This window comes from Pleurodeles waltl, chromosome 8, assembly GCF_031143425.1.
Source record: "Pleurodeles waltl isolate 20211129_DDA chromosome 8, aPleWal1.hap1.20221129, whole genome shotgun sequence".
Classification (NCBI taxonomy): Eukaryota; Metazoa; Chordata; class Amphibia; order Caudata; family Salamandridae; genus Pleurodeles; species Pleurodeles waltl.
In genome coordinates, this window is record NC_090447.1 from 1,229,540,277 (window position 1) to 1,229,556,744 (window position 16,468).

The window sequence follows — 16,468 nt, forward strand, 5'->3', positions numbered from 1 at the left end:
GTGCCACCTACACATTCATCTGTTGCAGGAATGTCTAGCTTGTCAGTTATCTCAGTTAACAGATTCAATTACAGGATCTAGTGTTTATAGACCGTCAAACTTACTATTCTCTGCATTCGAGGCGTCCCAACAACATGCTGAAGGGGCAGCATCTTCTGGACTTTGTTCCCCACTTAACTCTCACCACGGACACCTCACTCACGGGATAGGGTGCATATCTGAAGGACCTCACAATACAGGGTATATGGGCCACTAAGCACCGAGATTACCATATCAGCTTTTTCGAGCTTGAAAATGTGCACCTAAGCTTGAAAGCTTTCCTTCCTCACAAGGTCCTCCTAGTCCAGACAGACAATATGACAGCCATGCATTATCTACAAAAACAGTGAGGACACGGTCTGTACAACTTTCATAACTATCACAGACCAGGTGGAAGTGGCCTTTGTGGCATAACATTTACTTGATAGCAGAGTTAAGCAGGATTCAGCAACAAGTCACCAAATGGGAACTCCATCCACAAGCCCTCCTCCCATACTTCCACAGATGAGGTTCCCTAAAATTAAAATCTTCACAACCGCAAAAAAGGCAAAATGCCCAAACTTTGAATCCAGGTTCCCACACCCACTAACCAAGGGCAACGCACCATTGATGGGTTGTTCAGGGATATTTGCCTACGGTTTCCCTCCTCTCCTGCTCCTTCCATTTCTGTTTTGGAAGCTCAGGCAAACATCTCTCACAATGGTCCATGTAGTTATGACATGGGCTCAGCTCTGGTTCACAACACTACTGCACCTCTTCGTAGTTACCACAAGAAGCTCCCCAGCACACCGGACCATCTCACTCAGAACCATGGAGAAATCAGGCACTCAAGACTCTCAACCTTGCAGTTTGGCTCCTGAGGTCATAGAGTTTGGTTTCCTTAATTTGCCACCTGAATGTATGGACATTCTAGAAGAAGCCCATAGACCTAACACTAGAGCTTTTTATGCGGCAAAGTGGAAACACTAAGTTTGTTACTGTCACTCAAAACAAATCAGTCCTCTCACAGACACTGTACAGGACATTGTCTGCTACCTGCTTCGTTTACAAAGGTCTGGGTTTATAAGATTACATCTCAGTGCAGTGGCTACATATCTACATAAAACAGGCAACACGTTTTTTGTTCAAGGTCCCAGTGATTATAGCCTTCATGGAAGAACTCAAGAGTTATTCCACCGCAGGTTCCATCCTCACCTTCGTAGAACCTTAGTGTCATTCTTACAAGACTCATGGGCCCTCCATTTGATCCCTTACATTCATGCCCCCTTAATTTCCTTTCTTGGGAGGTGGCATTTTTAGTCGCCACCACTTCACTTAGAAGTGTTAGTGAGCTCCAGGCATTAGACTTGGAAGAACCTTTCTTCCAACTACATAGGGATAGAGTGCTTCTCTGCACTAACCCTAAGTTTCTCAATTTCTTCTCAACCAATGGACTGAGTTACCAGTTGTTTTCCCTCAACCAGATTCTGTTGCGGAAAGAGCTCTTCATACATTTAGATGTTAAAAGCGCCCTTATGTTCTATATTGATAGAACTGAAACTTTCAGGAAAGCTAAACAACATTTTGTTGCTTTTATTCTCCTCCACATAAAGGTAACCCTTTATCCACATCAGGGATTTCTGTTAGGAAAAGGGGATCATCCATGGCTTTTCTAGGAAACATGCCAATAGGTGACACATGCAAAGCAGCTACATGGTCCACTCCACACACCTTCACCAAACATTATCATGTGGATGTTTTAGCACACCAAGAAGCCGATGTAGGTCAGGCACTGCTACATACTCTTCTTCAAACAACTTCAACTCCCACAGGTTAGCCCCAGCATTTGAGGGGGGACTACTTTTCCAGTCTATACAGAGCATGTGTATCTAGAGCCACACATGCCTCGAACGGAATATGTTACCCTGTAAGCATCTGTTTGTGGCATGTAGTGCTGTAGCTTCACATGCACCCGCCCTCCTCCCTGGACACCTTTTGCGGTTACAGTTTATTCTATTCTTTCGCACATGCACATCTCATAATTTAGCCTTACTCTACACTCACTCACCCTCCTGTGGGTACATAGTCTAACAGTGGAGTCAATGCCCATGTGCAGTCTCGAAAAACTTTCTTTGAAGAAAAACAACCTACACACATCTGGACTCAACACTAGATGGCAAGAGTATGCGGAGCATGTGAATCTACAGCACTACATGCCATAAACAGATGCTTACAGAGTAAATAACATATTTCTTTCCTTTAATGCTTTTAGTGCCAAGACTCTTGCATCATTCATACCTGGAGCCATTGTGCCGTTGACTCCCATTGAAAACGTAGTATTAAGTGAACAACACAGACTATATGGGCTTAGGTTGCAAACGATGTATAGTTTTTTACTCTGAATATGTATCCTTTCTGGTAGAGGACATATTTCTGATCCACTTCCTGGAGCATGGGGCAAGTGCTTTGCCTTGGATGTCCCAGAGCCCGTCCTACTGTGACTGCACAAACGGGGCCAAGAACTACCACTTGAGCACTTAACTGTTAGTGGTAGCACTGGTGAGCAGCCACAGGCTTCTCAGGTAGGTAGTGTAGGAGTATCCAAACTGAGAACTCACCCAGCAGCGCAATAACTGTCTGTCCAATCCAGTGCTTTACTTGGATAAGAAAAGTACATTAATAGACATACTTAAAACGGTACATCACAGCAGTTGCAATAATAAGCCTTTTCACTTGGGCTAATACACCTTGAGCTACTGTCCTCCCCTTCTCTCTTTCCCATAAGTCCCTTCTTTTGTGAATCTAGGCAGATCCCTTTTAGGTTAGTTTTGTTAGAGATGAATCAGGGCTCAGGTGCAGGTACCCCAGTTCATTTATGGTTGTGCTCAGTTCAGTACAGTTTCTTTGAGAGTCTCACCACGATTCACCCTGGGCACTGCTCTTGCCTTAAGCAGCTCAATCAACTGTGTTTGTTCTTTTTGCATTCTGGCGAGGTCAGCTTCCAGCCCATGTTTTACTCTTGGAACAACACTTCTGGAGAGTCTGCACCCACACTCTTCGAACTGACTGATCACTGTTCATTCTCTTCTCTCCTGGTAGACCCTTCACACTAGAGTCTGGTGGTCACTGGCGCTCCCACAACAGTCACCTTCTGCAGGCTAGACAAGCTCTTTCCCTTTCTCTGGAGGCAGGTCGGATTCAAGGCCCTTCTGATCATGAGTATAGCTCTTTCAGCAAGTAAAGACACCAGGTGATGTACCCTCTTCTCTAGGAAGTTGGCTGTCACACAGACATCAGCTGTGTTTGTACAGCAGTCCTTAGAGTGAGTAGGCTACAGAATACTCCCTTCCTTGATGAAAGGACTTGGAGCCGGAGGAACAAGGCTGTAAGTAGCTCCCACTTTTATACGATCAAAACAGATGGGGACTGTTATATCTGCAATCTCCGTACACGTTTGGGATGGTTCTTCTATCACGTGTCCTCTATAGACTGTTCTTCAGACACAGCCTTTCTGTAGAGTGATGCTCCTCACAGCAGGGTAGTCTATAGCCTTGATTTCCCATAGCAGAAGCACAAAGAGGTGTGAACTTTCTGCAACTAGTTTTACATCAGCCATACTGAACAGTGATCAAGATGAAGACAAAAGACTGACCATACCTACACATTCTTTGTCACCCTGAACAACAGAACCAAGAGTCCCACTCCCACCACCTACCAAGTGATAGTACTACAGGAGAAATCAGCAGCTCCTCTCAGCAGGATCCCTTAAATGAATTTCTAAAGGAGCCTTCTCTCCTCCCTCCAGCTTCAGGAATATCAGCAATATACTTCCACTGTTTGGGTAAAGGAGCAGGTTAAAGACTTCCAAAATGGGGCCCGCAGGCCTCCACTACTCTGGCTTGCCCGTGTACATACTGCATGTACTACACAGAAACACTAGTATCTGAGTAACACATTGAAGCAGAACTTTGTGCAAGTGGGGCCAGCAACACAGACAGAAGGTCTGGTCACGACTGTAGATTTACAAAACACAGTATGCTGCTGCTGCCACCACCCTACATGCATGACAGGGGCAGTAGTTCGCTGTTATCAAAGTAAGGGTACACTTGGTACACCTCCAATTCACAGGACAGTTCCAGAACTTCACTCATTTTGGGGACAGGGCCCCTGAGCACATATTATATTTGTGTGGGCCCAGGTACACAAAATAGTCACTGTTGGGCACTCATATGGGACTTGTATGGAAACTACCAACGATAAAATTAATCATGAAAGATACAAGGCAGGCCAACTACAAATCCTAAAACAAGAGATGCTCTTGCATGCAATAGAAAGAGTATTATAATAACAAGGTGCAGCAGTGTACTCGATGTACTTCTGAAGCCCAGAACAATTTCTAATTCTAAGTCCGAGACTTGCACTTTCAAAACTTATTTATCAACACAGGGAGATCCCTAATGATGACTCTTGTGGAGGTAATTCCCTTAATGGAAGAGAACAATTATTTTCCAACAGTATCAGGGATTCAAACACATCCCAGTACATTCAGCACATCACAGTTACCTAAAGTCTGTACTGAAAGGATCTCCTTATCAAATCAAAGTTATTTTCTTTGGTGTTGAGTCTGCTTCAGGAGTGTTCACAGAGACCCTTGCACTTGCAGCAGTATGCCCGAAATGCCCACCAATTGACGTGTGCCCCAATATAAACGACTAACTGGTGAAAGGGTACAGCAATCCCAGAAATATAAGCAAACAGTTGTAGACAATCTTTTGCATTTGGGGTTCACATTCGACATATTGAAATTATCACCAGCTCCCTTCTGAGGGTGACATTAAACATAACACTGTATGTAGCCAAACTAATCACAAAATGAGTAAATGCATTGTTGGAATTACTTCCTCTCTTCCAGATATCTCAATATCTGACAGTGAGGAAATGTAATGAAACTGTTGAAGATGACGCCACCATTTATTCAGCTCATTCAAAATTCTCAATCACATAAGGGACCAATTCAGGAAAGTTAAGGATGAAATTGTCCCAATGTTACAAAGTTCAGATGGGAATACAGTGTTGGAATATAGACAACATGATAAGGGTAACATAGTTTAATTTACCCACCCTTTAAGCCATCATACCAACAGATTCATCATATCATAGGGATATCGGAGAATCAGAGGTCAGAAATAGAGGTAGTGAACACATAAATTAGATAGATTTTCTTTTTTTTTTTTTTAAACGTTTTACTTGTCTTAATCGTGTTTGATGTTAACTTCTAAAACAAGGGTGTGCTTCTCATAATGGGCAACACAACAATGTTTTATCTCAGCAAACAAGGAGAAACTGTTTTATTTCCCCTCTACTAGCTAGCAGAAGAGATATGGAATAGGCAACTACAAGCAAAATAATATTGATCGCACATCACTTACCAGTTGTAGCAATGTTCAGACATGCTTAATTTATGAATGGGAGTTACATCAAGAGGTACTGGATCACATTTTCAGCACACAGGGATCAGGAACACTACCCCTATATTAGTTTGCAACACACAAGAACCTAAAATGAATCTAGGCATTACTATCCATTGTCAAAGGGGAATGTGCTGAAACGGAATGGGAACTTTGGGTACACATTTCCTCTGAAACTACTGATTTAAACAGTAATAAAAAAATTCAGGCAATTGAAGATGACGTTAATATTAGTAGCACCCAGATGACCATTCTAAGTATGGTACTGGCATCTCTTGGAGATGTCTCACCAAAACCTCATCAAATTGCCAATTCACAAGGACTCACAAGAGAAGAATTGTCACCTAGAACCCCGAACTGTACAAGTGGAGGCTTAGGCCTTGAGGTACTAGAGGCAAGGAAAATATCAACAAGAAAATGTTATAAAGTGAAATGATGTAGATACAATAATCAGTGCACATGCAAATGAAATGTTGAGACTTTATCCAGTTAAATAGTAATTCCTCCTTACTGTTAGAGGGGCAGGACCCAGTTATGCTTCAGTAGTACATTTGTTAGTCAATAACATAAAAAAGGATGTGCAAAAAAAAGTTAGATTTAAGGTCTCTTGTTATCTGGAGATCCCACACACTTATTAATGGATTATTCTATTGTTTTGTATGTTGTCATTATAGTTTTACTGACGTATCCAAACATCTTACCTGTACTGTCTTATCTAACCTTATACTGTAGGATTGCTACTCAAAGTGAAACAAACTTCTTTAACATTGTCATTTTAGACACTGCTTCTCATTGGGTTCCAATGTATGTTTAGATTGTGAGCAATAAATATAAAAAAATAACTGTGTATTTAAAAGAATTATGTTGCACAGGGACAAACCAATCTTTTGTATGTTTATTTTTTGAGCAGGATCTGGAACACCCAAACCGTCTACTCCTACTCCAACCAACACGCCATCAACGACTCCACATCCTTTTGATGGCCAGACTTCTGCTCCTGTCACTCCTTGTGCCACGCCTACTCCCCAAGAAACAGGATTTCCACCTCAGCCAACTCTATTAACGTCCTATTCTCAGCAGCCGATGTCTCTCAGCCAGGCAATGCCTGTCATGACCATTCCTCTCTCCACCATGGTGACTTCCATCACAACAGGGACCTCGTCTTCCCAAGTGGTGGCCAACCCCAGTGGACTGAATTTCATCAATGTAGTGGGCTCTGTTTGGTGAGTTGATGGCACTGTGTGTATGTGTATTAGGACAAATCCACAGGGTGCTTTGTATGTTAATATCTTTATTTGCCTTTCACCTTTTGAAAATAACTCATCAAATATATGGCATCGTACCTGGAACACCTTGTTTTAACTTAGAATACTGGCCATTCATTGTTTAGGGGTCGCACACTGCAGAGACAGACATTCTTTACTCCAGTCATCTGTCAGTTGAGCTTTAATTTTTTGCTAAACTGCAAATGAAGTAAGGATGTTTGCCCAATCATTCACTTTGAATAGCTAGGAATGCATCTGTACAAGATACCAGGTCATTTGCTTATGTTGCAGAATTTAATTACAATTTTTCAGTATTCAGTTCACCATCTTGTTTTTAAGAAGCTCCTGGAACTTGACTGGAATCCTGCCTCTGAAGTGGTAATGATGCTTAAAGCTCTTGGCCTGATAACCTAAAATATTCCTTTTAAAAGAACACCTACTTTCTTTTCCACTGTGTAACCTAAGCATCGTCAGTTGGTCTTGCCCACTATTTACAGCTGTTTAGTAGTGAAAAACATTGTGTGGAAACACATTGACTCTATGGCTACTATAAATGTTTTGGAACTCCGGTCACTCCATTGAGACAAGGGTGAGAGCCATTGCCGGGTAGGACTCTAGAAGGCCAGATTACTGGATTCCACGGTCCCACCAAAGCCTCAGTCACTTTCAAAAGCTTGACACAAGCAGTCTTGCCTGCCAAGGTTGCGTCTTTCTCAGGTAACATTGTCATCTCACTCCAGTCTACAGTAGTCAAAATTTCCAGCTTTTCTTGGATGCTTATTTCATTCCTCCTGATTACGCCTCGACCTCCCAACCGGAAAGGCACAGCTTTCAGGATTCAGGACTCAGAAAGCAGTGGAGAGCAAGCTCAACACTTTTTAAGCTAGGGCTTGGCTACAATCTGTTGGTTCGCTGGTTCTTTCACATGGTGCCTGTCTTTTCCTTCATGTCCCTGGAGTCATAGCTTGATAGGTTCCCACACTGTAGGCATAGCCCTTTTTTCTGCCGTTCTTTTTTAAGGTAAAACTGTCAGCAGAAGGCACTATTCTGGTGGTCTGACAAAATAGCTGGAACCTAGCTATTTCTTCACAGGGGCTGCTTTGCTATCAGCAGTTATACCCCTTTTTTACCTTAGAAATCGTATTCAGTCTGGTTGCAGGCCAGGCCACTTCCAGGTCGGGCATGAGTTAGTTTGGATGGGAGCAGGCCACCATTGAATGGAACCTTGACACTAGAGCTGCATTTGCTATAAATAGTCTACTCTGTGAATTCCTGCCAGGGCTTTGTGGTGCCAATCTGACAAATCTGTTAACCTCTTCCCATCACATTCCAAGATAACTAGGGGTAGCTACATAATAATTAACTTCCCCATGCCTTCCTTAAAGAGATCTCCTATCAGGCAGACTGGTCCCAGAAGTTCTTTGTTCTCTGATGGGAATCACTTCAAACCTAAACCTGCTTCTGGAAAATAATTATTTTCAGAGGTCAGAGAGCCTGGCGGACCCAATCTGGGAAAGTTTGCCCAAGCTTCAGGCATAGGTCTACAACCTTTATAAAATCATAATTTGAGAACTTTTACCAAAAAGCAATGCTCACCAGTGAGTTAGAGTTTTGATAAATATTAGAACAGTGCATGTATGACATTTCTAACTCCCAAATCATTTTATTGAACATATTACTTTTATTCCTAAACAGGCCTTTAAAGTGGCTGCATCATTAGCTTTGTCAGTCAGCCATGACTTCTGTACAATTCAGGTGCTGCTGTCCATAACTAAAGCCAAGCTCTAAGTAGCGGAACAACCCATTGAACTCCACCCACACCCCAACACCCATAATTACTCTACCTCAGCAGCAGAACTTTCTGGGGATGAATCCTAATTTCGGGTCAGTCTCTAAACTAAGGCAATTCAGGGGCTTTAGCTAGTGCAGCATGATGATATGATAACAAGGCTGACCAGTTACTCCCTCCACACTATACAGATCCTGCTTTGACCTTAAGTTGCAAAATGCCATTGGCTTGGACATCTCTCCTGGATTCACCATGGGTCTGCCTTTTGGGGAGGGAAAGAGTGTGTCTCTAGTAATTGTGGTTCAGAGTACAGTGGAAGATTTGGACCAGCTACTTTCGACTGGAGAGACTAAGGTTAGCATGAGAAAGATTTTTCAAACTAGGCCTTCTGCTTTAGATCCTCTATTGCCAATTATTAATGCTTTGCCTACCCCAATCATGGTAGTTTAGTCTAAGCCATTTTCTTCTCCATCAGTGAATCACCCCATTGCTAGGCACCGTAGGTCAGTGCTTAGAGACCCCATGTTCTCAACAGAGCATCCTACTCTGGAGAGCCATGTGGTGCAGACCTCCACTTGCAAGGTAATTGTGACTTTTTTCCTTCCACTCCACCATACAAAGACAATTGATGTAATGGGCGAGAAAGTATTTCTTTGAGCACAGTACTCATAGAGTGATGTCTGACCTTAAGTATGCTATAGCTGCATCCTTTTGAGCATGGCTTTTTATGTTTAGGTCATGTTGTCTGAAGACATTATAAGCGCTTTTGTAAAAATTGGCCAAAGTGGACAAGACACAATGAAACATATTCTACGTGGTGGACTGAGTAGCACTGACTTAGCAACTTTTGCCATGGGCACAGTAGCATTATTAAACACCGTGTCTGGATGCTCTCCATCGGATTCTGCGGAAATATCAAGGCATTTTTGATGGATGTGCCACTTGATAGGGTCAAACATTTTGTTGAAAAGGCTGATGCATCTTTAAATTACTTCAAAGACTGTAGGGTTACTGCCTGCTTCTTAGTTGTCACCATTTCCACCAGTAATGGCATTATTCTAGAGGCCTCACCAACCGCCGTTGGCTGCATTCTCTTTGAGTGTGCCTCAGAAGGCTCACTGACATTGTCAGGGCCTCTTGGAATCCCATCTGGAGACATCCCACTGCATTTACTGCCGGTGCACTAAAGGCATTCTTTGTTAGGACAGTTAAGATCTCTAGTTTGGTGTTGTAGGAAACTGCCTCTTTTGACATGGTCACTTTGAAATGCAACCCAGGCCTCACAAAATGGTAGAGAAGGCCGACCTCCAGTTCCTGACCCCACTATTGGTTGCAGGACTGGCAGGAAAATTAGTTAAATTAGGAGTACCCACTTCATGCCAGCCCACCCTTGGGGTGGACGACCTGAAGTGGGCACTTCTTTTTTTTATTCCTTCATCGTATGTGGAGGAAATTAGGCCAATAGGATTAGGGCTATGCTCACTTTTCATAGGAAGGGTGTAGTCACCTTAAAGGTGAGTAGCCCATTGCTACCACCTGGCACTTCCTGTAACACCCCTAAATTCAGTAATTAGGTGGCACCCCTGAGCACTCGAACTCAGATTCCTGTTGACCTAAGAAGAGCCGCACAACACAGAAGTCACCCCAGCAGAGAAGACTGAAGACACCAACTGACTTGGCCCCAGCGCTACTGGCCTGTCTGCAGCCCTCAAAGAACCTGCACCCAGAAGAGGACTTGTCCCGCAGCCCAGCCACCTCCAAAGCCTTGGGGGACTGCATGCCTTGATAAATACCAAGAACTCCTATAGACAGTGGACCTGTGCAAAAGAAATCAAGTCCAAAGAGGGAAAAGCCTGCCTGAGTAACCGCGAAACTGCTTCCGGAACCACCTCTGCACCTGACGTCCAATGCCAGAGTCAAAGTAGCCCACTGTCCTGTAAACGTTCCCCAGCAGGCAGCCCATGACACCAGGAACTCATATTTCGAATTACTAAAGAAGAAGGACAAAGAAAAGCCATCTTAAGAGAGAACTGTGGACTAGCTTTGGACTATTTGCGCCAAACTCTGCCTACCTGCTGCTGTCTTGACAATCGCAAGGACCTGACTCATCCTGTAGCTGTGCATCTTACAAAAGCCTTGGAGGGCTTCCAGCACTTCGCCAACCATCCAGCATCTCTCTTGGAGTGGAGGAGTCCCTTTCCTGCAACCTGCAGGCACCGACCGCAATGCCCGCTCCACTGATCTGCTTACCAGTGGGTCCACCGATGCAACAGTCACACAGGTTTGGAGGTGCCAAGACCCTCAGGAGTTGCCCTTCAACAATACCTAGGGTAACAGAGCAGTTGCAAGCACTAAGGATTGTTTGTGTCTAGACTAGACACCACCACCACTAAACCGACCTGCCCACCGAGGGACAGTGTAAGGGACAAGGCTGACCATGATAGAGGCTATACTGTTTGTTTTTTCTTCCCCTTCTGCAGGTCTGACCAAGACTTTTGAGCACTTTTGAAGCACAGGAAAAGCCTATCATAACCTTCTGCCCGAGTCCAGGAACAACGACTGTGCCCCCTTGCGTCCAGGCCCCCTACAAACTGAGCCCCCCGTTGAAAGCTCCTGGGCATATTCCTAAGTCCCCCCCCTCTACAGCCTGTTTCGAGGTGGCACCAACAGTGCAGCATGCAAGGCTACTGATCTGTCCATTACCTCTGCACCCGAACCCAGGGCAGGTAAACTTGAACTGCTGATGGCTTGTTTGACCTTAAGTCCTAAAGGTTTGCAAGTTCTTGTATGCATTCTTTCCCCATAGGAAATAATTTCTGCGGAAAAGTGTGTTTGTGTGACATTTTTGCCTCACTGTAAAAAATTATAAATCAACAGTACGTACCTAATTCTGAAGATTTTGGTGTCTAAAATAATATAAAAATTAATGGTATTTTTCTAAATTTGTCTCGAGTTCCTTCTTGAGTGTGTCTCATTAATTGATTCTGTGTGTATCATTTATTGATTCTGTGTGTTAGCACTACCCTCTGATAAGCCTAAATTTTCCCCACACTACCACAGTAGAGAGCGTTTAGGGTTATTAATTATAAGATGTAAGCCATCTGCATATTGTCCCCCTACACTTGGTACACTGCATAGCTAGCCAGCTTCCTGTGGCCGTCAAAAACAATGCTGGCTAGACACCAAACGTTTGGTGCCATCAGAGGAACTGCTACAGCTGAAAGTACAGCTATCACCACTGGGCAGGTGGTGATCTTGAAATAATGCAATCATTTTCACCGTCAGGGTGGTGAATATAATATTCTCTTCCATCCTGACAGACAGAAGTAAAAACCCCAGAGCCTAAACCAGGTCCTAAGTTGCTGCCATGCTTAGTGCTCTTTCTAGTGGGTGCTCTATCGAACCACAAATACCTCATTGACCCCTTCTCCTTGTTCAATGGAGTGGACGCCCATGAGTGATGGGGTTCCAAGTTAGTTTTTGCACACTGGTGTTGCAAATAAAAACTTAACAACCACCATGGTCTGTGTCTGAGGGCAATGAAGAAAGTAATAGACAATTGATGTCAGGGCACAGGGATGGCAATTAAATGCAGCTCAAGGCATATTCGGTGTCAGGATATATTTTAACATAGGCCAGTGATGCTACCCCCTGATGCACAGGACTTAATGCAGAAGTTTCCTCATCCAGTCTGGTGTCTGATATATTTAAAATGTGTTGAATCTGCAGTTAGTCTCCACCAGAAAACAGCATCACTGACGGTAAGTAACTTATCTTTCCTTGCAAGAGGAGTGTTTCTAGATATTTCATTGCTGTAAAATGTTTTCTCTCTTTCTCTGTTTTACAGCGGGTCACAGACGTTAATGAGCAGCTCAAATCCAATGCTGGGATGCAATACAGGTTCTGCTAACTCAGCTGGGATAAATCTGACTGGCATGCTGCCATCCGGCAGTCTGGTGCCCAGTGCGCTGCCCACTACCATTCAGTCTGCTTCTCAGTCTGGTTAGTATCACTGAAGTAATAAGTCAGGAGCGTACTTGAGACAGCCTTTTTGTGTTTTTTTTTTTTTTTTTAGATAATATTGTTTGATTGTCCACTTAGGAAGAAAAGACATGATAATGGAGAAATAAGCCCTTTTAAAATAGTTACATCATCATCTACTTAGGAAAATTATGAACTTAATTTAGACAGGTTACTTCTGTCACACTGATACTGATTTCCAGAGGGAACTCAGACTGGTTGACAACCCTTTTAAAGAAACTGAAGAAAGGAAATATGCAAAGCATAGCAAAGGACCTAGGATGCCAGAAGCAAACTAAGATCCCAGCAGCCCCTACAGGGCTATTGACTTATGTTATAAAAGGGGCTATTGACTTCTGTTATAAAAGTGTCCTGAAAAAGGGGGTGGGATTTGGATTACGTACACCTTGCTGCCGGTTCTGTTTTTCCGGTTATTTGAAAGCTAAACGGATGGAATGGCCACTGGGTTGATAAGATAGGTTTGGGCATGAAGATCCCCCATTTTGAAGGCAATTTTACTTTTGGAGAAGGGAGCCAGCCCTAAGTACTTCCAAATCCATGCCCCAAGAAAGGTGATGTGAATGGTACAGTGAAAGAACTAGGCCCAGGTAAATAAGAACATAGATGTGTCCGTGGAGAGCATGTGTAGTCACCACAGTCTGTGATCAACTTACTGAATTCTGTTAAAACAGTGAATAGGTTAAAGGTGATGCCCAAGGTGCAATGAAAGGAGGGCTTCTCTTCAAGAATTGCAAGAAGAATAACATAGATATACCTTTAGAAAAACCCCAATGTTCCAAATTCCATTGTGTAGTGCCATCTTTCTAGTATAGATACCCCCACTTTTTGTCTGATGTCAGTGTATTTAAACTGTAGTTCACTGTGATCCTGCTAACCAGGAACCCAGTGGCTGTGCTCTCTCCTCTACATTTGGTTGCTTGGTAAGTTTTTGCACCCACAGTTGGCATTCTAGTGCACCAATGTAAGTCGATAGTAGATGGTACTTGGTACTCAGGGCATTGATACGCCAAGGGTCCCCCATGGGCTGCAGCATGTATTGTGCCACCCATGGGAGCCCATGCCAACTGTGTCCGCAGGCCTGCTATTGCAGCCTGCGTGAAATGTTGCATGCACCCTTTCACCACAGATATAAGGCTTGCTGTATATCTTGGTCACCGCACGTAGACACTGTAAGTCACCCCTCTGGTAGGCCCTTCAGCCCAAAGACAGGGTTCATGTCTCTAAGTGTGAGGGTACCTCGGCATGACCAGGGTACCCCTACAAACCCGACTCCATTCCCTGGGCTTTGTAAGTGTGAGGGAGCCATCTTAAGGTATGTAGTGGACACTGGTCAACACGAGTGGTCCAACTACATAATGGCTTCTCTGAACCTAGGCATGATTGCTATCAAACATGTTGGAATCGTGCAACTACTCTGATTCTAGTACTAGTTGCATGATCCCCTGTACTCTGGGGGTTCGGCCTGTGCAACCTTACAGGGTCTGACTGCCAGCCCATGCTGCTGTCTACCCCTGAAACTGATCTGCCCTCCTGCTGATGAGCCTGGCTCAGGCAGAGGAAGACAGAACAAAGGATTTCCTGCAAGGAACTGGTGTGACCACCTTCCCCTGTGTATTAGGTGTCTAGGGGGTGGGGTGGCCTCTGAGCGCCACCAGGCTGCTTTGAAGGCCGCATTTGGTGCCCTCCTTGCATAATCCGGTTTGCTCCAGTTCAGGAACTCCTGGTTCCTGCTCTGGTGCAAAACTGCACAAAGGGCTGGGGAGTGACCATCCCACTGCCCAGCTCCTCCTCTAGGGAGGTACACAGAGCTCTGCCAGGTGGCCACTTGATTCTGACATCTTGAAACTAAGATGCACAGAGGCCTGAGCATCTGACAGGTTAGGTCAGGCAGATGATGTCCATGACCCCCTTTGATAGGTCCCCCCCCCCTCCCCTGAGAGTTACCAACTCCCTTTTAGGGTTACTCTACAGCTCCCCCGAGGGCGGATCCTCAGATTCGTCATGCAAGACTCTACAAGTAACTAGCTGCAAGAAATCTTCTGCTCATGGCCTCTGGAACTGCTATTGGTCTGCTTTTGAACAGAAACGTGTCTGCCTCCGATGGGAAGGCTCCCATTGCAACATTGTTTCTCTGGATCCTCAAAGAATTCTGCAACATCCATGGCTGTCTATTCTCCAGGGTCACAAGGACTCTGTTTGCACCCAGATGCACAAAGGAATCTCCCTCGGAGTGAAGGAGACACTTCCCTGCATCCCCAGGCACCTCAAGACAACGTTGAATGGCTGGTGGGGTATGCTGTCCCACAGATATCAAAAGACTCTGCATCACTGGTGGTGGGTCTGTGGCCTCGTCTGGGTCCTGCTTGTCTTCTGACTAACTTGGAAGACTGTGGGCCCCTGCTCCTGCCACTGGACTGTAACCCATATGCACATCAACTGTTGCTCTTGCCAAGGCATGTTAATGCTTCCTCCAGGAGATATTCAGGTGCCAAGAAGCCCCGGCCTCCAGCACTCTGCAACTCAAAGATCAAGCCCTGTTCTGTGACTCCTGTGATGTGGGACTTCTGTTTTGTTTTGCTGCTGAGGCATCCTTGGGACTCCCTGTGTCCATTGCCTGTGGGTCACTCGTAGGAGCTTCAACGACTTCTGCTAGCCTTCCTGCGTGCAGAGGGCCAGCCCTGACTCCCCCTCCAGGTTTAGAGTCTCCTGGACCTTGCTGTTCCCCAAAACACTGCAAATACATCTTTAGCTCCTGCTTGCATTTGCCAGTGCTTATTGGTGATCTGACTGGTCACTGACCCTCCTGCAATCAGGCGACAGTTTAGGGACAGCTCGTAGGCAAGTCCTAGGATCTTCTGCAGCTCCTAGACCTCGCACATGGACTTCTTCCCCCACCGACTTGTAGGAATTTCACATCTAGTAGGGTGGGCATTGCCACCTGCATCACCTGGGCACCTCCGAGGGTGCTGGACTCTGTCCCCTTCCTTTTCAGGTCCTCCACATCCGAAATCCGTCCCTGGGTTCCACTAGCATGGTCCATGAGTCTCAACAGCAGCAGGACAATCCAAGGCATCCACTGACTTCAGAGAGAGTCCCTTCTCCCCTCTACAACCGCCCTCCTGGTGTAGGTACACCTACCTTCTGGGTATCCTCGGGTCGGGGCACTCGGGCTTGTGCCTTGAGGTAGCCCCTTAGTCTGCTTTTTGCCTGGCCAGAGATGTAGGATCCACTGCCCTCGTGGATCAGGGAGGTGGCGATTCACTCTCTCACTCACTCTCTCACTCTCTCTCTCACTCTCACTCTCTCACGGGCAGCCATCTGTGGAAGGCAGAGATCAGAGTCATCTGGTCTCTGGCGGAGTCTGGACTCCACATCAACCTGTTGGAGCTCTGGGCACTCAGGCTAGTATTTTAAGCATGGCTTCTCTCTCTCAAGGGGAAGGTAGAGAAGGTGTTCACGGATAGCACCACTTCCATGTGGTACTGCAAGAAATTGGGTGGGTGGGGTTGTGGACCCTTTGACAGGATGCTCTGGTCCTCTGGCATTGGCTGGAACAACAGGACATATCCCTGGTGGTTCAACATCTGATGGGCTCTGTGAACATTGGAGCAGACAAACTCAGCTGACAATGCTTAGTCGATCACGAATGGCATCTCTATCCGGAGGTGGCGCAAGGTCTTTCAGCAGTGGGAGAGCCTTGGTTAAATCTGTTTGCCTCTGCAGAGAATGTGCAATATCAGCAGTGTTGCATGTTGGAGCTTCTAAGGTGGCAATCACTCTGTGACACGTTTCGTCTCAAGTGGCTCCTGACTTGGAACGGAGAGTCTGGTATCCTAAGCTATTGAACATGACCATCAATCTCCCGATCAGACTGCCCCCTTGAAGAG

At 45.1% G+C, this 16,468-nt stretch overlaps 1 protein-coding gene across 7 annotated transcripts in view; it reads left to right on the forward strand.

Annotated features, from left to right (window-relative positions):
• Positions 1-16,468, forward strand: part of SUPT20H (SPT20 homolog, SAGA complex component) — a 566,651-nt gene that overhangs the window by 487,770 nt on the left and 62,413 nt on the right. For all 7 annotated transcript variants that reach the window (XM_069205513.1, XM_069205509.1, XM_069205512.1 and 4 more), the window contains 2 exons: positions 6,397-6,709; positions 12,388-12,542. In XM_069205513.1, the coding sequence (XP_069061614.1) occupies positions 6,397-6,709; positions 12,388-12,542 (468 nt within the window). The remainder of the gene's footprint in view (positions 1-6,396; positions 6,710-12,387; positions 12,543-16,468) is intronic.